The sequence below is a fragment of the Bos taurus genome, chromosome 16 (assembly GCF_002263795.3).
Source record: "Bos taurus isolate L1 Dominette 01449 registration number 42190680 breed Hereford chromosome 16, ARS-UCD2.0, whole genome shotgun sequence".
Taxonomy (NCBI): domain Eukaryota; kingdom Metazoa; phylum Chordata; class Mammalia; order Artiodactyla; family Bovidae; genus Bos; species Bos taurus.
Window position 1 is genome coordinate 23,409,840 of NC_037343.1, and position 21,539 is coordinate 23,431,378.

Here is a 21,539-nt window from a genome sequence, read left to right on the forward strand (position 1 = left end):
GCAAGCAGATTCTTTACTGTCTGAGCCACCAAGGAAGCCCAATAATTTTATATCCATAAAAATAAACCTATGAAGAAAATATCAAACATAGACAGTAGTCATCCTATTATAGTTGTAAATAAGTAATAAAGATGTATTATTTCATGATATCATTTGCTTGCTAGAAAATATTCATGAGCTCCATTTTGGAAACAATCTTTTAGATTCATTTTGAGGTTTTGTTTTTCGTGTTTCTTAAACAGATAAACCTCATACTGCTAGACAATTTTTCCTGAGCCAAATATTCAGTGCCTTTCCAATGTTAAGTTCTGTAATTGTTAACTCTTGGCTTTCAGGGCCCATCCATTTTCCCCAGGCTTTCGGAAAGTGCAAGACTTCAAAGCAACATTTCAGTGCAAACATAGGAAGCTTTGGTTCACCTGTGGGGCCTGGGTTTTTTTGAGTAAATATTTCGCAAACCCCTCTCCCAACATCCAGCCTTCTATGACCTCAGCAATTCTGGTCGTTCCAGGACCCCTGGAATGTTCCACAACCCCTGCCCTCACTTGGTCCTGGCTGTTCTCAGATACACAAGTGCGCACACAATCTCAAGGCCAAGGTTAATTTCCTTCATTTGCTTTTATCTAAAAACGTCCTTGCAAAGAGCTCCAATTCTTGCTGTGTCAACTTTTTCTTTTCTCTCCTTCTAAGACCCAGCTCCCTCTTTTTCCAAATTACCCCCACAGAAGTTGGCGTGCAATTAGCTTGCCCTAAAATCCAAATTGTTGCAGATGTTGAAAAGGAATACATTATGTTAGAATTTAATGAAATAAGATTTGTAGTTAAGGACAGATTAATCTAACATACCTAGAGGTGTTTATAATGAAAAACACCACAGACAAAGAAGCAAAACCACAACTAAACTGCAAGGCATGACTTGCTTTCCAGAAGCCTGGATAAGATCACCATGAGATGTTGGTTAACGTCCTAAGGAATAAATGCTCAGTCAGTCAGTCGTGTCCAATTCTTTGCAATCCTATGGAGTATAGCCCACCAGGTTCCTCTGTCCATGGATTTTCCAGGCAACAACACTGGAGTGGGTTGCCATTTCCTACTCCTGGAAGGAATAATTAGTGCATTTAAAAACATTTAAAAGTCCAGAGTTTTTGCTTTCCCAGCAGTTCCCAATGCAAGCCCTCTTTTATGACAAGGCAATTATGAATTCTAATGAACAACTGTTAGATAAGACAGCTAACTAAAAGACACCCCCACATTCAATGTCAATAATCAGGGCTCTACAGTAGTCATTCACTCTGATCTACTGCATTTCACTCTGTTTTCCAGCAAATGTTTGTCTCCAGAATTTCCCCAGTTGCCTTTTCTCCTTCTATGCTGTGATGTCTCAAGTCCAATATGCTGAAGAGAATTCAGTAACGGATACTACAAAGGAATTATTAGTGGATACATATGATATCAGGCCATATCATGCAGACTTGATCTTTGAGGAGACAGGTTTGGGTATACTGTCTGGGAGATGTCTTTAGAGGAAGAACTGCCCTCCATCATATTTAAGCAAAGAAGCTGCAATTACACCCAAGTTGGACAATCCATCCCTGAGCTAAATGCTGCAGTGGATTACAAAATAGGAGACGGGACAGGGCAGTGAGAAGGGCCAAGGAGAACTTGGTTTTAATCCCAGCTCCATAAAACTGAACTGAGCAAATCATTTAAACTCTCTGAGCTTTATTTTCCTCACTGCAAAAGAGAGAACTGACTTCGCAGGCATTTATGGAGATTGCAGGCATGCTCAGTCTTTCTGACTCTTTGTGACCCCACGGACTGTAGCCCCACCAGGCTCCTCTGTCCAAGGGATTTCCCAGGCAAGAATACTGGAGTGGGATGCTATTTTCTTATTCCAGGGAATTTTCCCGACCCAGGAATCAAATCCACATCTCTTGCGTTTCCTGCACTGGCAGGTGATTCTTTACCCTTGCGCCACCATTAGACGAGATCATATACACACGTCAGGGATTCCCAGGTGGCGCTAGTGGTCAAGAGCCTGCCTGCCAATGCCAGTGCAGAAGACGTGAAGATGTGGGTTTGATCACTGGGTCCGGAAGAGTCCCTGGAGAAGGAAATGGCAGCCCACTCCAGTATTCTTGCCTGAGAAATCCTATGGACAGAGGAGCCTGGCGGGCTAGAGTTCATGGGGTCACAAAGAGTCAGACACAACTGAAGCGACTTAGCACACATACAAGTCAAGTGCCTGGCACATGGAGGGGCTGAGTCAATCTTATCATTAATTTGAAGATGCGTTCTATGTTGCCAAGGAACAACTGTTTATTCGAAGATATAAGACATATAATCAAATATCAGTCAAATGAATCAAACACCTATAAAATAAATACTATTTTTTAATAATTTTTTCTGATATTATATAAGTATCATATGTTCATTAGAAAAAAATAAGAGGAGGCAAAAAGAAGAAACACTTTTAATGGCATAAAGTCCAAACACATAATACTGATAAAACAGTATTTAGAATTAATGTTTTAAATCTATAAATGTATATATTTATAGAAAATTAATATATTTATATAAAATTTATAAATTTTAAATCTATAAAGATTTAGATGATTTTCTAAAGGAAGTAAAATTCATCATTAGGGAGAGTGTATATTTAAGTTGATGTAGTCATACAGTGGAAAACTATATACCTAATTAATAAAAATAGACTGGAACTTTATGTCTTAAATGGGAAAATAGCAGAATATATTGTTAGTTTTAAAAAGCAAATTGATGATAAATGGGATAAAGAGCATGGAATTAACAAATGCACACTACCATATGTAAAATAAACAATAATAATTAACTGTGGAGCACAGGAAACTATATTCAATATCTTGTAATAAATGATAATGTAAAAGAATAACAAAAGAATATAGATATATACCTATATATGCATGTGTGTGTATAACCAAGTCACTTTGTGGTACACCTAAAACTAACACACTATTGTAAATCATTATACTTCAACTTTTTAAATGAATAACAAGCAGGTTAAAAAAAAAATAGTTTGAAATAGTTATTTTATTAGGCATGCTTTCCTCTGAAGTTTGGGATTATTTCAAACACTTTATACATATTTTCACTATTTTGTTTTATGGCAATTTAGTAATTTAAACAATAGCTCTAAGAAAGGCAAAAAGACCATATAAAGGGAGCTGAGGAAGAAGAAGAAACACAGATATCAAGAACCCCCAAATAACATGGAAACAACCTAAATGTCTATCAACAGAGGAATGGATAAAGGAGGTGTGGTTCATAAACACAATGGAGTATTACTCAGCCATGAGAAACAATGAAACAAGGCCATTTGCAGCAACATTGATGAACCTAGAGATTGTCCTATTGAGTGAAGTGGTTAGAAAAAGACCAGTATCATGTAATATCACTCACATGTGGAATCTAAAAAAACAATACAAATGAACTTACGAAACAGAAACAGAGTCATAGATGTAGAAAACAATATACAGTTACCAGGGGATAAGAGGGGAGGAGTAAATTGGGAGACTGGGATTGACACATACACTGTCAATGTGTGACTCAGCTGGTAAAGAGCCCGCCTGCCAATGCAGGAGACGCAAGAGACATACACTCAATCCTTGGGTCAGGGAGATTCCTTGGAGAAAAAAACGGCAACCTGCTCCAGTATTCTTGCCTGAAAAACTTCATGGACAGAGGAGCCAAGCGAGCTACAGTCCATGGGGATGCAAAGAGTCGGACACAACTGAGCACACACACACACACATACACACAAAATAGATAACTAATAAGGACCTGCTGTATTGCACAAGGAACTCTACTCAATACTCTGTAATAACCTATATGGGAAGGTGGATATATGTCTACGTATAACTAATTCACTTTGCATACAGCAGAAACTAATACAACACTGTAAATCAACTATTGGACAACAAATTAAATTAAAAAAAGAACCCCCAGATAACAAAGGACACTATCTTAGGATGTGAGCATTGAGGCTCAAAATATCTGTTTCAAACTTGATGGCCTGAAACACGTGGGTGAGAAAGTGCAAGTTCAGGACACTGTAAGGAGGAGATAGGAGGCCGACACCATTGACTCTTGGAAACCACAGATATCTCACCCAGCTCATTCTTTGCCTTGAAGCACTGAGCACTGAAGTAACTTGTAAACTGTATATCAGAACCTCATTTGAATGTTGGTGTCAAAGGATAAAGAAAATATCTGCTTGATGGGGTGAAAGGTGAACCACACTTCATCATTTACATCCTTTCATTCATTCACGTATTGAGGATTGACAGATAGATATCTGGGCATTTTGATAATAGTCTGGCCACTCACAAGCCATGGGACCTCCCATGTTAGGACACACACATGAGCCAGACTCTCTCTAGGCCCAATTATTTGATACCATGGGCTTGTTAACAGTGGAAGTGGTGGTGGCAGTGACATGAGAGTATTTCCTAGCAGTAAACACAAAGGAAGAAATACCCTTAAGCATCTGGCAAGTCTTCTGATCATGATTTTTAAAGAAAGAATCTTTTTTATAGTAGGTCCCTGTTGATTAACTATTTTAAATATAACAATGTGTACATGTCAATCCCAACCTTCCAATTTATCCCTTCCCCTCACCATTTGCCAGTAGTAATCAGACGTTCATTTCTAAGTCTGTGAGTCTGTTTGTTTTGCAAATAAGTTCATTTGTATCATTTTTTTAAACTCTGCATATAAGCAATATCATATGATATTTGTCTTTGGTTTACTTCACTTACTATGATAATCTCTAAGTGCATTCACATTGCCGCAAATGGCATTATTTCATTCTTTTCAATGATTGTGTAATATTCCATTGTGTGTGTGTACATATATATATATATATACATATACAACATCTTCTTTATCCATTTTTCTGTTGATGGACATTTAGGTTGCTTCCATGTCCTGGCTATTGTAAATAGTGCTGTAATGAGCACTGGGATGCATGTATCCTTTTGAACCATGTTTTCTCTGGATGTATGCCCAAGAGTGGGATTGCTGGATCATATGGTAGCTCTATTTTTAGTTTTCTGAGAAACCTCTGTACTATTCTCCTTAGTGGCTGTACCAGTTTACATTCCCACCAACAGGGTAGGAGGATTTTTTAATAGTCCTGTGATGCAAGGAAATAAAATGATACAAAAGGAGAAAGTGCATTTGATTCACATCCTAAAATGAGGCGGTCATGGAGGCAGACATATGCATAGAGGGGCTCAATAAAAACAACTAACATTTTAAAATGTTAGCCCAGTTCTTTGCTGGGTGCAGGTGGTAAAGTATCCACCCCACAACACAAGACATCAGGGTTCGATCCCTGGGTTGGGAAGGAAGTGGCAACCCACTCAAGTATTCTTGCCTGGAGAATCCCACAGACAGAGGAGCCTGGCGGGCTACAGTCCATGGGATCACAAAGGGATCACTTTTTGCCAGGATCACGCAGGATCTCATTTAAGTTTCACAACTCCCATAGGAGTAGGTATCACACCTCACCAAAAAGTATGGAGGATACTGACGCTCCAAGAGGTGAAGTAACTTGCCCAGGGTCATACAGCGTCTCAGGGACCTGTTAACCAGGATTTAAAGGCTCACACCTGCTTCATTAAAATGCACCAACAAATATACCAAGTACTGAAAACACAAAAAAGAGACAAGCAGGTCCCCTAACCTCTGGAACTGACACAACTCGGCCCTGGTGTTGCTAGGCCTGGCCGGGCCCTCACAGCTAAGCAGGAGTGTCCTGCTGAACATCATTTCTCAGGATAGCAGCACCAGACAAGAAGCCGCTCCGCACTCCTGTCTGGGTGCGTGCTCAGATGCCGTCGTGTCTGACTCTTTGCAACCCCATGGACTGTAGCCCACCAGGCTCCTCTGTCCATGGGATTCTCCAGGCAAGAATACTGGAGTGGATTGCCATTGCCTTCTCCTGGATCTGAAAGATCCAGGATCAAACCCTGGTCTCCTGCATTGGCAGGCAAATTCTTTGCATTCTTGTTGAAGCTCAGATAAAAACAAGAACACTCTGCTAGGCATAGAAATACCATTCTTCCCCCTGCCCAGGATTATGAGTGGCTACTGTTCTTTACCAATGAAACCTGAAGCCTGACTTCATTCCTCCCATTTTACAGACAGAATATATTGACACCCAGTGATAGAATGATCCCCTTTGCTGGCAGCAAAGCCCCAATTCCTTGAATCCTTCCCCAGATCACCTAACAACCCAGGTGCTGGAACAAATCCTTGTGAACACGCTCTTGCTAAGACGCCTCACTGTTTCCCCGTGGTGGAAGTTCTCCCCCCTGCACTGAGCATTAAAACCCATTTGTCTTACGATTTATCCCGAGGTGTGTCTATGGCTGAAAGGCAGTGACGGACCTGGAGTGGGAGTCCTCACTGCCTTTGAATGGAACCTGGACCCAGGACCCTCCCTAGTGTTCCTGCTGAAGATGCCGCCTTGTTTGGGAGGTGAGGTCCTGTGGAATCGGGCCCTGGTATTCCACTGAAGCCCTTCAGCATTGGGTCAGTTTCGCTTTCTTAGGAATAATGTGCCTTGGGATTTTTCAGTCATATAATCAAGTCTATATGGTTCTCTGGTGAAGTAGTGGAATCTGGCCTCTGCCCTCGAGACATTTAAGATCTAACTGGGTGCAGACACCCAAGGTCAGTCTACACTATACATTTTGACATTTCCACTATGAACAGTGAGTTAAAATAGAACTAAATCTTGAAACCTTACTTATTAAAGTTGGTAGTTTAAAGGAGGCCTAGCATTCCTAAGAGCATTTACAGATCCGGGCCCTGTGCCAGGCACTCCACAGGGACCACCATCTCCTTTAATCCTCCCAACAATCTCATGAGGCAGGAATTATGACTTTCTCCACTTCTACAGTGCATGAGTGTGCATGTTCAGTCATGTCCGACTCTTTGCAACCACATGGACTGTAGACCTCCAGGCTTCTCTTTCCATGGGATTTCCCAGGCAAGAATACTGGAGTGGGTTGCCATGCCCTCCTCCAGGGGATCTTCCTGAGCCAGGAATCACACCTGAGTCTCCTGCGTCTCCTGCTTTGGCAGTCAGACTCTTTACCAATGCACCACCCGGGAAGCCCCATAGAGAAGGGGGTAACTGAGGATGAGATGGTGAGATTGCATCACTGACTCAGTGGACGTGAATTTGAGCAAACTTTGGAAGATAGTGGAGGACAGAGGAGCCTGTCTTGCTGCAGTCCCTCGGGTCACAAAGAGTTGGATATGACTTAGCAACTGAACAACAACAACCGCTTTTACAGATGGTAAAAATGAGGCTCAGGGCACTTTTTAAATTCACAGACAATGTGCTTTCTGAGGTTAAGCAGCTGGTGGAACAGGGTTTTGATAGCAGGCAGACTTCAGAGCCAGAATGCTCAAACTCCAAGCTATACTTCATAGTATACAATAATTTCTATAATAAAATCTCTCTGTAAAGCCCTTTTCTATAACCTAGATTGGGTCAGGCCATGGGCCAGATCATGTTTCCACAGTTAGGGCTCTGTAGTCGCACAGAGTCAGACACGACTGAAGCAACTTAGCAGCAGCAGCAGCCGCAGCAGTGCAAGTTTTGAAGATAGAAAGCAAAACCTATAAAGCAAAGCTTCATGCATCACTCGCTCTAAAAGCATCACATTTGTTTTTTCTGAATACCTTTGACCATCAGATTGCAGTCATGCACTCATAGCCCAGCATGGGTCCCAGTTTTCTGCGGCAGATAGGAGACCTGGTTATTATCATCATGGCTGCAAGCCCCTATCACCACTGGCCACTCTGAGAATTTACTCCTCCCTCCCTTGAGAAAACACAGGCAAAAAACACCCAGCCCTGTGGTTATAAATCCCATGAAAAGTGACACTTGCACCCCTAAGCCTAAAAGAATGGGTATAATGTGCCAAATATTTTGGCTCTAAATTGGAGCTTATTTTTATGGCCTCTGTGACCACGTGGCTCAAGTATGAGACAAAGGAAGGTCAATCACCTTTGTGTCACCAAAAAAAATAATAATAATAGGTGAGATTACGGCTGTACTTCCTCTACACAGGATATATTCATCCCAGAGTGTGCTCCTGAATCAGGACACGAGGAATGGAAAGGTGGCCGTCTGTCATCCACAGGGAGTCACCCTGTGGGGTAAAGTGACACACTAACATAGCAAAGGGAGAAATCGGAGAAAAGAGAGAGCAAGCAAGGAGATAGCTTGGCAAGCCTAACTCAAAATTCAAAAAGGGTGAAAATGTCTTTTTAGGTTAAACAGAGCAGGCTATTGTGTGATATTCACTCCTCAACTCATACCGACCTCCATTTACTAGTCCACAAGGAACCGCCCTCACCCCTCTCATGCTCTAACTTCCTTCGTTTATCTTGGTGCTCTTCTGGTCTGCTGACGAAGATAAAGCTTGCCAGGGGCCCAGGGGACAGAGGGGCTTCAGTGACATGCTGAGGAGCTGGTCCTCCTCCTGGAGCAGAGAGAAGGCGAGAGGGTCACGAGAGGTTCAAGGTGCCAGGAGGCTGGTCAAGCGCCTTTGCCAACAGCTCAGGTGTGAAGGGATAAAGTCACACCCAAGAAACAGGACAGGAATACAAAAGGGGGGGCTGTGGCGAGTCCTTTGAAGGAAACAGAAACTGAAGACTGGTTAGACACAGGATGAAGGGGAAGGTAGCGTCAAATGCGGCAGCAAGGTTCCAGTTGGTTCAGGGGAAGGAGCATGGGTGGGTGGGGATTGTGGGCAGAATGCTCCCACTAAAACCAACGAAGGGCTGACTGTAGAACTGGGATAAACTCGTGGATAAAGAAGATGTGGTGGACTACTACTTGGTCATGAAAAAGAATGAGATAATGCCATCTGCAGCAACATGGAGGCAGCTAGAGATTATTATACTAAGTGAAGTCAGAGAGAGACAAATATCATATGATATCACTTATATGTGGAATCTCAGATATGACACAATCGAACCTATCTATGAAACAGAAGCAGATTCACAAACATAGAGGTTGCCAGGGGGAGGGGTTTGGGGACTGATGTAGTGGGAGGTTGGGGTCAGCAGATGCTAACTATCGTATATAGAATGGATAAACAACAAGGCCTTACTGTATAGCACAGGGAACTATATTTAGTATTCCATGATAAACCATAATGGAAAAGAATATTTTTAAAAAGAGTGTATGTGGATGTATAACTGAATCGCTTTGCTGTACTGCAGAAATTAACTGCTGCTGCTGCTAAGTCGCTTCAGTCATGTCTGACTGTGTAACCCCATAGACGGCAGCCCACCAGGCTCGCCCGTCCCTGGGATTCTCCAGGCAAGAACACTGGAGTGGGTTGCCATTTCCTTCTCCAATGCATGAAAGTGAAAAGTGAAAGTGAAGTTGCTCAGTCGTGTCCAACCCTCAGCGACCCCATGGACTGCAGCCTACCAGGCTCCTCTGTCCATGGGATTTTCCAGGCAAGAGTACTGGAGTGGGGTGCCACTGCCTTCTCCACAGAAATTAACACAACACTGTAAATCAACTATACTTCATTAAAGAAAACAGAACCGAGACAAACTCCCAGCGAATGTGGAGTGTCTGCAGATTCCTGGAGAACGTGCCCAGGGAGTCCTTAGCAACCACTCCCAGGGCCTAAGATCCTGGGCGGGGCAGGAGATAAGGTCGCAGGGCTTTTGAACCCTGAACACAGAGGAGTATAGAGCATGGTGGGAAAGATGTCTGCATAAAATCCCTTCTCCAAATCCTGTTCCTGCCGTTTCCCCAATCTGCCCCCCTCAGCCTCCCTGCTGTGAAAGCTCAGTGCCAGTTGCCTAGAGAATAAAGTCTCAGTTCTCCAGATGTATGGTTCTCTCCCTCTTTCTCTACCCACTGAACTACTCCAAGGCCAATTTCAGGTAGACATGTTCTGAGCAGTTGCCCTTCACTCTTCATTCTCTCTTCTTCACTTTTATCCATGTTGATTGCACCACTGTTTAGTGCCATTTAGCTTTAAATGGTGTTTAACTGACAAAATGGGATAACAGAGATGAGAGGAGGCGGGACAAGAGAAGGAAGGGTATGAACTCCGAGTTGAAAGCATAACAAAATAAAATCCACTGACATTTAACTCTGATCTTACCCACTTGATCTCCTAGGATTCCTATAACAACCCTGTAAGGAATGTAACTGGAGAAGGCAATGGGACCCCACTCCAGTATTCTTGCCTGGAAAATCCCATGGACGGAGGAGCCTAGTACATTGCAGTCCGTGGGGTCTCGAAGAGTCAGACACGACTGAGCGACTTCACTTTTCACTTTCATGCATTGGAGAAGGAAATGGCAACCCACTCCAGTGTTCTTGCCTGGAGAATCCCAGGGATGGGGGAGCCTGGTGGGCTGCTGTATCTGGGGTCGCACAGAGTCGGACACGACTGAAGCAACTTAGCAGCAGCAGCAGCAGGAAGGTGACACAGGCCTTCCTCATTAACCTCACATATAGATAAGAAAACTGAAGGACAGTGAAGCTAAATGATTTGTCCAAAGCCTGCCACTGGGAACACCAAGTGTTGAACCTATTCATTCAGATGCTTATTTGCATATTTATGTATTTACTTATTTACTCATTCATGTGCCAGGTACTGAGGCACTGTTCTAAGCACTGGCAAAGAGGGTGGAAAACACAGTGGTTGATTATACAAAGCCTTATTCTAGTTGGAGAGACAGAAAATAAATAAGTAATATGATGTTACCAAGTGACAGTACTATGAAAAAGCATTAAGGAGGGTAAGAGACACAGGGAGAGGTGGGGTCCTCTTTTAAATGGAGTGGTCAGAGGGACTTCCAGGGTCAGGGTCCAGTGGTTAAGAATCCACATTCCAGTGCAAGGGAGCACAGGTTGGATCCCTGGCTGGGGAACTAAGATCCCACATGCTATGCTGCCAAAACATTAATTTTTAAAAATATCTTTAATGAAGTAGTCAGAGATTCTATAGCCTGAGCCCTGGAGTACTGAGTACTCTCACCTCTGCTCCATACTGCAGACTCTTGTAGCTGAAGCAAGTCGATGGTCATGTAATGCTCTATAAGCCTCTCCTTTTGCAAATGTTGCCCAGGGCTTAGCATGTGCACATTTGAGTGCCAGAACCCCTCCAGCCCAAGATCCCCCCACCCCCCAGACATCCAGGCTATAATGCAGTTCTCTTTAAAAGCCCGCAAAGTTGGACTGCCTTTTTTGGCTTCACATATAGACTATAACCTCCTTAGAAGCAAGAAGAACTTGCACATGGTTTATAATAAGTATATGCTGATTAATCAGTTGATTGATTGATAACATAAAAGCAACTGAAAGAAGTGGGAGACTGCTCCCCTTATTCAACAGTCATATAGTTGCCAGTCAATTCACTGGAGAGATTTTCAAATCGATAAGGTCTCTCCGAGAAAGCCCAGCCTCTCACCATTCCCTAAATCACAGGAGCTCCCCTCCTACACAAACCCATCAGGTGGCCAGGGTCAAACACTAAAAAACCAGATCAGTCCAGGTTACCAAACTAAGGTAGTGGGGTCAATTGGTGACATTTCTGCCAAGAGTGGAGGGTAGCAGAGGGGTGTGAAGAAGAGAACAGAGAAATGGAGACAGAGAATTAGTCCCAAATTATTGAAATCAATCCAACAAGCTACTGTGCGGGAAATGGACTTAGGTAAGTGACAAAGACAAAATGATTCAGGTACTTTGAGCTGCCTAATTTTCACAAACATAGCTCAGTCCTGTGTTTATTTTAAAACCTTTTTATTTACAGCACCATCGAACATCTTTTGCTTTTAAAGGTATGCACCTGTGCATATATCCCTGGGGGACTTCACATGCAATTAGCAATGAGTTATTGAAACTTTATATCTTAGAGTTTTAATAATTCCCCCAAATGTGACAATTATACTTCAGCAAAATCGCCTGTGAGGACAGAAGGAAGACTTCAAGCAACAAAACTCCACAATACTGTAACATAATTTCAGATCTCTAGGAAGGAGTCATTCTCCCTTGAAAATCAACATTCTTTCCGGATTATTCCCATCAGAATTCAGAGCAGGTTCAGTGTCTTGGCTTCGTACCAAAAGGAGACCACTGATCCACCTAGCAATATGCAAGAAAGTTCCATGTAAACAAAAAAAGTCCAGAAAGAAATACCTGAAAAATTCCATTAAAAAATGACACATCTTCATTAGGTAAATTCCAGATTCCTAAGAACATTCAGATGACAGTGAAGACTAGAGGCTGATGCGAGTTTCATTTGAGCAGCCAGTTTCCAGATTCAACAACTTCATTTCTATTTTATTCCTGTGGCTAATCACATGCAAATACACTCAGAAGCACAAATAGGTGACAATTTATCAGCGACAGGGCTATACAATAGGCATGCTTGCTCAGTCTTAAATAAAAACCCAAACTAGGTCATGTTTCATCATTGCTTTTAAACCAGTCTTTTTTCACAATCTTTAATTGCAAGAGTGTGAAGATACATTAAATCTGGGATAATTTAAGTCAGGAAATGTATTTTGTCCTCTTGGGGGAAAAATGGATATAATTTGGCAAAGGAGTAAATGGGTCATGAACAACAAAACAAATTTTTTTAACGCCTGAATTTGTCATTAGCCCTAAGATGAGCTGTTTGTCAGGGACCAATAATAAAAAATATCAGGTTTAAAATCAGTGGAAAATTAAGCACATTAACTCCAAGAATCAATCATGCTGATGTGCTCTTCTCATTTAGCAGTGAGTCCATCAAATTGAGGATAGTCAAAAGTTGAAGAGATTATCACAGAATAGTGAGAGCATTTCATTCACTGTTACATGGTCTGAACTGTACAATCAGGTTGGTAAAGGCTTTATTTTTGCCAACTTGTATTTTTCTTTAACTATCCAAATTCCTATGTAAAGATAACTGTATTTTTACAGTTTGGTCTCATCTTTAAAAATTATTTTTTTAAAGAGTAAATTCTGCAGAGTGATTATATTAAAAGGACTGTTGGACCCTGGAAGGTCTTTCACCCACAATATCCCTCAAGAACCCTTAGGTTAAGTCAAAGACTCAGAACTAGGGGCTGTTCTGCTTCCTGGGGGACCTGTGACAGTGTCTGGGAACATCGTTGGTTGTCACAACTCGGTAGGGTGGGGTGCAGGGGAAGTTACTGATATCTAGTGGGTAGAGGTCAAGGGATGCTGCAAAAAGTCCTACAAGGCACCAGACAGCCCCACGCAACACAGAGTTATCCAGTTCAGAAGGTCAAGACTGGCACAGCTTAATAGGGACTTCCCTGGGAGGTCCAGTGGTTAAGACTCTGCATTTCCAATGCAGGGAGCACGGTTGGATCCCTGGTCCGAAAACTAAGATCCAGCATTAAAAAAAAAAAAAACCTCTTACTACCTCAAAAGGCAGCTGCCTTATTATAATCCAAATCTACCTCAGTGATCTCTTTGACATTCAAAGTACCCCTTCCAACTGAACTTTTCAGTTCCTGATGTACCTCCACTAGAGACTGGCCACTCGGTGGCCAAAAAGAGAAGAAAGAAAGAAAACAAACAAAAAGTAGCTAAGTATGGAGAACATTCTAAATTCTTCCTCAATGTCTCCTTATTTTAGTGAACAAAAAATTAAAGGGATAATTTCTTTTTCTGTCAACAATGGAGCCTGATAGCCCAATGAACATTCATAGTGGCCAAATACGAGAAAAAAATCAACCTCTATTTTCAAAAACAGAGTTGAAATTTGGGAAATAAAAGCAGACATGGTATTTCCTATAACTGGTGCTGAAATAATGTGGAAAGGACTCTTTCCATAGAAATAGGAGGAAATGGTTAAGTGTTGCCTCGTGTCCCCAGGTTAGTGGGCCTGATGGCTGGTTCTGATCTGACACCCAAAGGATTCCTTAGATGCTTAAAAAGTTATTTTCAGTTCCTAGGGACAAAGAGGGAATTTTTCTGGAACTAACCTAAACAAACAGCAATGCTAAACTGGGTAGCAGGACTTTTCTAATCTCAGAAAAAAACAGTGTTGTTTAAATCCACTGTTCATCAGGCACCATGGCCAATATGCAAAGGGAAAAAGAAAACTCTTGCATTGCATTGGGAGAATTTAAATTAAAAGGGAGAGTAAAACCCAAAGTGAAAATACCATAGAGCAAGCATCAGATGCCTGAGGCGGCAAATGCTAACACTTAACCCAATACAAAAATATTGCACTTAATTAGCTTGTTTGGACATTATTAAACACACCAAGCCAAACTATATTCCCTAATTTGGTATGTTCATAAGTGTCCATCAAGATAATTTCCTGAGGTTAGATTTAATTATGTTGGAATTAAGAGCCTTTTCCTTTGCAGACAAATACTTTAGAGATTAATTAAAGAATATTATTTGGATGTAAATGAATATGCATTCCTTTATCCAGCTGCACAAAAACGATAAAATGATATTTTCCTCTTTTTCATGAAGGCAGAAGGATACAAAATCAAATTAGACCTTCAAATCTGGAAGTGAAAGACAGATTTCTTCTTTGACTCCAATCAATATATTTCAACCAACATTTACACAAGAGAATTTGATCCGCATATTACTGTGGTGAGTTTCACAGACAGAGAATCCTCGTTTTGTGTGAGGACATGCCATACTTTCAACATTAAAAATAAAAATGTCTTATATTTCTCTCGTTTTAGCTTTAAGTCTATATACGCTACGTGCATGTGTACATGCTGTGTCACTTCAATCGTGTCCAACTCATTGCAACCCTATCAACTGCAGCCTGCCAGGCTGCTCCATATAATACCATTAAGTATATATGCTTAATAAACTTCTGGGATAAAAACATATTTAGGCATTTTTATATGCATTTTTATATTTATGTAATTCATGACCAATTTAAACTCAGATAATGAATTTAACAGGAATAAAAAATTTCCTATGCTACTGACCACAGTTGCTTCTTTACTTCAGCTTTAGAATTTAAAACTAAGACACAGCTTTTTAATGGTGTTTGTGCTGAAAAATGTGGGGGCCTTTTCTGGTCCCAACCCATAACTTCTTACGAGAACTGTGCAGATTCCAGACCATGCAGACTCAATGCTTACAGTCTAAGGGATGATCTTTCTCAGTCAATTTTGCAACCCTAGAATCAAAGATTCTAGTTGTCTAGTAAGGCACCTCCCATTTGCTTATACCTATTTTGAGACTGTTCTGATTAAAACATTGCTGCCTAAACAATTTGTTAAACACGTGACAGATGTTTCTCCAATACTAATATAGGTTCATTTTGCAAGCAAATCAGATTGTAATAAATGTATCTGAAGCTTGGTAATATGGGTCAGAGAAAGTAAGATGTAACCTCCTTGAAACACATTAAAGGCAGCAATTTAAGAAATGCTTGTTTCTCCCTTGGACATATACTTCTTAATAAAATTATTAGTTGAAAACTATAATAAATATCTTTAAATATATCTAAGTAAAGGAAAGTCAATCTAGCTTATTTGGGGGAGTGAGAATGCATACTCAATGTCATATATTCTTCTATCCTGAGAAAGCTCATTTTCTCCTGGTAAATGCTACATAGATCAATGTGATCATATAAAAGAAAACACAAGGGAAATTTGGGTAAATAAGCAAATCATTAACAAGCAATAAATGATATCAGTCCCAACTGGACTGACTCTAAAAGACAGTATTTAAGTACTGTGTCATACTTAAAGAAGTAGAGATATTCCCATACTTCCAAGTGAAAAACACAAGCATCTTGTATTCTTAAACATTTGAAGCAACCTATAGTTGTAGTTTATTTTCTTGGGCTCCAAAATCACTGCAGGTGGTGGATAAAATTAAAAGATACTTGATCCTTGGAAGAAAAGCTATGACACACCTGGACAGCATATTAAAAGGCAGAGATATTACTGTGCCGACAAAGGTCCATCTAGTCAAAGCTGTGGTTTTTCCAGTAGTCATGTATGGATGTGAGAGTTGGACCATGAAGAAAGCTGAGTGCCAAATAACTGATGCTTTTGAACTGTGATGTTGGAGAAGACTCTTGAGAGTCCTTTGGACTGCAAGGAGATCAAACCAGTCAATCCTAAAAGAAATCAGTCCCGAATATTCATTGGAAGGACTGATGTGAAGCTGAAGCTCCAATACTTTGGCCACCTGATGCAAAGAACTGACTCATTGGAAAAGACCTTGATGTTGGGAAAGATTGAAGGCAGGAAGATTAGGGGATGACAGAGGATGAGACGGTTGGATGGCATCGCTGACTCAATGGACATAAGTTTGAGCAGGCTCCGGGAGTTGGTGATGGACAGGGAGGCCTGGCGTGCTGCAGTCCATGGGGTCACAAAGAGTCGGACACAACTGAGAGACTTAACTCAACTGAACTGAATAGTTGTAGTTCACAGCAGAAAGTCTTTTTCTCACCACTTCCTGAAATGAAGAAATCATCAAAATGCATTTTCTTCCTGCCTTTCCACATCCTCAGTAAACTCAACATCCTCTAATGTTCTGAGAATATTTTCTATCTTACCAGGTATTCATTTTACATTCATTAAAAAATGAGTCAAAGAAAAAAAAACTTCTGCCATGATAAGATTACCTAACTTTTCTCTTTTATGGTCACCCAGTGGAATGGAAAAGAATATAGCTGTTATGGTTCTTGAGTTTTTTTGACGTACTTGGCTATGAGCTCACCTGAGAGTCAGCTAGAAGTTCTAGTCAATTTAAAACAAAAAGCTACTTTGAATCCTGGGTCCACGATCAGAGTCCCAGCTTTCAATGTCCCTGATGTGTACACTAGCGCATTTGCTTCGGAAAATAAATGTTCAAACAAAACTGTTGAAGAGCAGCATGAAACACCCAGGATAATGTAAAGGAGTTCTCAGTCACATAACAATTAACAGACCAGTTCAACTAGCATCTCAAACCACCAGCTGCTTACGGAACACAGAGCGTGCTCACTGGTCACTGCCTATAGCCCACAAAGTTCTTCCCACAAGCCAAGCGAGTGGTTCCAAAGTGCCTCGTCGATATAGTCTTACTGATGTGGGCACCAGATTAAAAATGTGTGCTGTTGACATAACGTGAGTCCTCCTGAGGTTTGCCAAGAGCTTGTCCGTGGTCAGTCAGACAACCTTCCAAAGATACTTCAATAGCCACTTCGGTGGTCTGTCGTCTACGGAGGACATCACCCTGGGACATGTCTAGAGGGGGACAGCCATTGTGCTCCGCACAGCCATTGACATGGGCCAGTGGCAGGGCCCCAGGGGGACAGCACAGCTGCTTGGCACAGCTCTTGGCAATGCAAGGGGAGCTGCAGAGCAGCTGCAAGTCCTTCTGCTCCAGGGGCTCCTTCAGGTCTGCCTTCTCAAACTGGATGGTCACACTGTGAATTCCGGCGTTGTGGAAGATTTCTCGAATTTTTCTGTTGGCATCCTGATCTCCCCCATCCTGCTGACACTTGATGTGCAGAGTGGCAATGATCTTCCCACTTATAAGCTCCCAGATGTGGACTTCATGGAGACTGCTAATTCCAGGCACAGCAGAGAGCTTACTCACTAGAATAAGGAAGAGAAAACAATAGCCAAGGTGAGGGCTGTAATTGGAACATGGAACCACCGTGGGACAGGTAGGGTCCCTGTATGCCTTCTCACCAGAATGATGTCATTATTAAGAATAAAGAAAGGAAAACAGCTGTACCTATACGAGCACATTTTCCCATAATCTTCTTCTTCCTCTCTGAGTTCCTCTAACATACAGGGTTAGCCCATAAAAGGCAATTGAAGAAAATAAGATTCACAACAGCCCTCCCAAAATGCCCAGGTTGTTGAGTGTACAAGGCATTAAGTGCTCTGATGGATTGGCATAGGAATATAAAATAGGATGCCTTTTTTTAAAGGGGATTTGGCAATATAGAACAAAAACTTTTAGCAGCAATTCTAATACTAGGAAATTAACCAAAAGGAAACAACCAAATATTTACATATGAGAATGCTTTGGGCAATACTTTTTGTGTTAATGAAAAAAAAATGGAAACAGCAAGGAAACAGTCAATTACGTGACAGGTGATGACATAGCTGTGAAAAAGCAAACTGCATATTTAAGGCTATGAGGAAAGGTATATAAGGTATTTTTAAATGAAAAAGCCAATAGCTGGACTGTATATGTGGCATGATCTTTTCCCCTTTTTTTAATTAAACGGTGTATATACACACACAAAAATTCTTAGGCAGATAAAGTCTTGTTTCAGTGAATGACTGACACAAAAATACTGAGTGTTAATTTCTGGGTGGTAGGATTATGAGAGATTTCTGTTTCCTTATTTAGGCTCTTCTATATTTTTCATACTTTCTAGCATTTATAAACATGGTATTGAACAGTGAATCCAAGCAACCTATAGCCAGATAATCTGAATTCCAGTTTAGTCATTTACTACCTGCAGGACCTGCATGACCTTACCCAGTCCCTCTGTGCCTCAGTTTCCCTACCTGGAAATTAAGATAATCACAGTACCTCATAGGATTATTTTAAGATTAATATGAGTTAATACAAGCAAAGCATCTGGACAATATTACCTAGCATGTAATCAGTGCCATTAAAGTGTTGCTATTGTTATTACAATCTAATTTTAATATTAATATCTGCTTTATATATATACATATGTATGTGTATGTGTGTGAAAGTCACTCAGTCATGTCCAACTCTTTGCAACCCCATAGACTATGTGGTCCATGGAACTCTGCAGGCCAGAATACTAGAGTGGGTAGCCTTTCCCTTCTCCAGGGATATATACATATATATATAACTTTGTTAAAAGGCAATAAAAGGATATATATCACAAATTGCCATTGGGTTGGCCAAAAGTTCACTCAGGTTTTTCCAAGATGTTATGGAAGAACCCCAAAGAACTTTTTGGTCAACCCAGTATGTGTTTATTTTGCTCTCTCCATGAGGAAACAAGCCCCTGGAGAGAGCCTCCTTCACCTCTGTCCTCCCCAGCCTGCAGCACTGCACAAAGATTAGGTATGCAGAACAGTCACACTGTAAATCACGCCTCTGGAGGGAAAGCCTAGCCACGGCAATACAGTGTATTAAGACCCATCAAATCTAACTTCAGCTAGCTGTCATGAAATAAGGTCTTCCAATTTTCAGCCACATAGTGGGCCTGGGCTTTAGTTCATGTTCATGGTCTCACCAATGAAGTAATGATAGAAAAATAGCAAAGATTCATTTAAAAAAGTGTTTTCCTATAAAAAACATTCTTTCCATTTAAAAACACTAGAACTAAAGCTGTAAATTCAGTTTCTCACCAATATCTGGACAGCTCCCATTTAGACATTCTAGAAGGTCCCTAAAAATGTTATTCTCAGATGCACATAAACTGCAGTGAGAGCTTGCCCTTCTGTTTGAGCAGAGCAAAGAAACAGATTTCACTACTGAATGAGTGGATTGAAACATGGTCCATTTGCCTGTGTTTTAAGACACACGGTGACTTGCATGCCCACAAAAATCAATTAACTAGAAAGCAGGATCTAGAATATGAAGGAATGACTCATATTTTCAGAATAGGGGGAATACAAATCAAGTCCTGGGCAGAGTGGCCTTATCTGAGTTAGAATAAATCCTTGACATGAAGTCAATAAATATCCCAGGAATATTAATAGGGACTGCCCAAGGAACACATTCTCAAAAACTCGCGGTAAAGTCAGAGAATGACGGGCTAAAAAGGACCTCTGGTTCTCGGAGCTGCGAGTCATCTTAGTAGCTGTAGTCGTCTACGAAACATAGAAGGATGTCTCAATTGCTTGGTGATTTAAAGTATTTCAAGATACATAAATCAAACACTGCTCTGAAATAATGCTGGCGCTTTGGCCTGAAGAACATTCAGTGGGCAGCGGTTTGAGATCTGAATGGCATGACTTACTCAGCTCTTCCATGTTGACACCTTTGGGGACCATCTGCAGCAGAATGGCAGCAGTCTCCTTGATGAGTGGGAAGGCAGATGATAAAATGATGATGACCATGACGACAGTCAGGCTGGGGTCAATGTAGCACTGCCAGTTACACGGGTCCTCGCGTTTCAGGGGAAGCACATAGAATATGATGGCCGTGATCACCACCACCACTGACCCCAGGGCATCCCCCATCACATGCAAAAGTACCCCTGTGGGGAAGAAAGAAAGACCAATCAAGCCCAGATCCAGGTCTGGGAGCCGCATGACACTCAGTGACTTGGCTTCCCAGCTCCATGAATACCTGTTGCTACTTTTTTTCTGTTCTGTTAGAACAGCAGGCTGGATTAGAAAGCAAAAACAATGACCATTGCATCACAGAAAAACAAAACCCCAGACCACCATCCCATGACCCAGAGAACCCGGAATAGCCTAAGAAGATTCTGAGCTGCAAACGCCTGCAGGAAGATGGACTGGGCTAGTTCAAACTGCCACATTCCCTTCCCGAAATATATTTGCCTACTTTTGACTTAGCCTGTGGTTACTTAAACTGCATTTGGTGTAAGAGATCCTCCGGAATGTTCCCACTAAAGAACTCTTTGTCTCAATAAAATAACATTTAAATTCTACAGATAATAGCAAAAATTGGGGTTGCCTTTACTTAAGGGAACCACTTTGAAAAGCTTTAATTATGATATAGAAAACATGTCATCCCAGCAAAGAAGATCTAAATGTCCAGTCATTTGTTGGACATAGACTAAATAAACTGTGCTTAGTCATTCAGTCCTATCTGACTCTTTGCGATCCCATGAACTATAGCCTGCCAGGCACCTCTGTCCATGGGAATTCTCCAGACAAGAATACCAGAGTAGGTTGCCATACTCTCCTCCAGAGGATCTTCCCAACCCAGGGATCGAGCCCAGGTCTCCCACATTGCAGGTGGATTCTTTACTGTCTGAGCCATCGAGGAAGCCCAGACTAAATTGGGATTTAGTGAATTAGGTGAAGATTTGTCAGAAGGATTATACAGTATAAACATAACATTTTTTGTTTTTGTGTCTTTTTTTTAACTTTCTGTACATCAGAATCTCTCTCTTCAAAGTATGGTTCGCAGCTTCAGTATCACCTAGAAGCTCGTGAGACATACAGAATCTCAGGCCCCACTTCCAATCTTTTGAGTCCAATTCTGCATTTTAATAAGATTCCCCAGGTGATTCAAATGCAGATAAAAATTTCAAAGCGCTTCTCTAGAAGAAAGCATATGAACTAAGAAAGATCTGCTCTGTCTCTCCAGGTATCCCAGATTCACTCAATAGAATTAATAATGATCTAAAATACTAACAAACTCACTCATGGCTGCGACTGAATCGTTCCACTTAGAAGAGGCTAACTCTTCCTCTTGGCAACTTCTGAGTAGCATCATGGTGTCAAATGGCATTTTGAAAACATACCAAATGTAAATTGTGGCAACTTCCCTCAACCAAAGAAGCACAAGAATAAAAGGAAGCTCCACA

The 21,539-nt window shown here is 41.3% G+C and overlaps 1 protein-coding gene across 3 annotated transcripts in view; it reads right to left on the reverse strand.

Annotated features, from left to right (window-relative positions):
* Positions 1-11,822: 11,822 nt before the first annotated feature.
* The window catches only part of SLC30A10 (solute carrier family 30 member 10), a 40,028-nt gene continuing 30,311 nt past the window's right edge, over positions 11,823-21,539 (reverse strand). For 2 of the 3 annotated variants that reach the window (XM_059875318.1, XM_059875317.1), the window contains exons 3-4: positions 19,998-20,237; positions 11,823-17,631 (exon numbers count right to left, since the gene is read on the reverse strand). In XM_059875318.1, coding sequence (XP_059731301.1) covers positions 17,132-17,631; positions 19,998-20,237 — 740 coding nt within the window. In that variant the 3' untranslated portion in view covers positions 11,823-17,131. The remainder of the gene's footprint in view (positions 17,632-19,997; positions 20,238-21,539) is intronic. The other variant, NM_001192180.1, reaches the window with a different exon arrangement.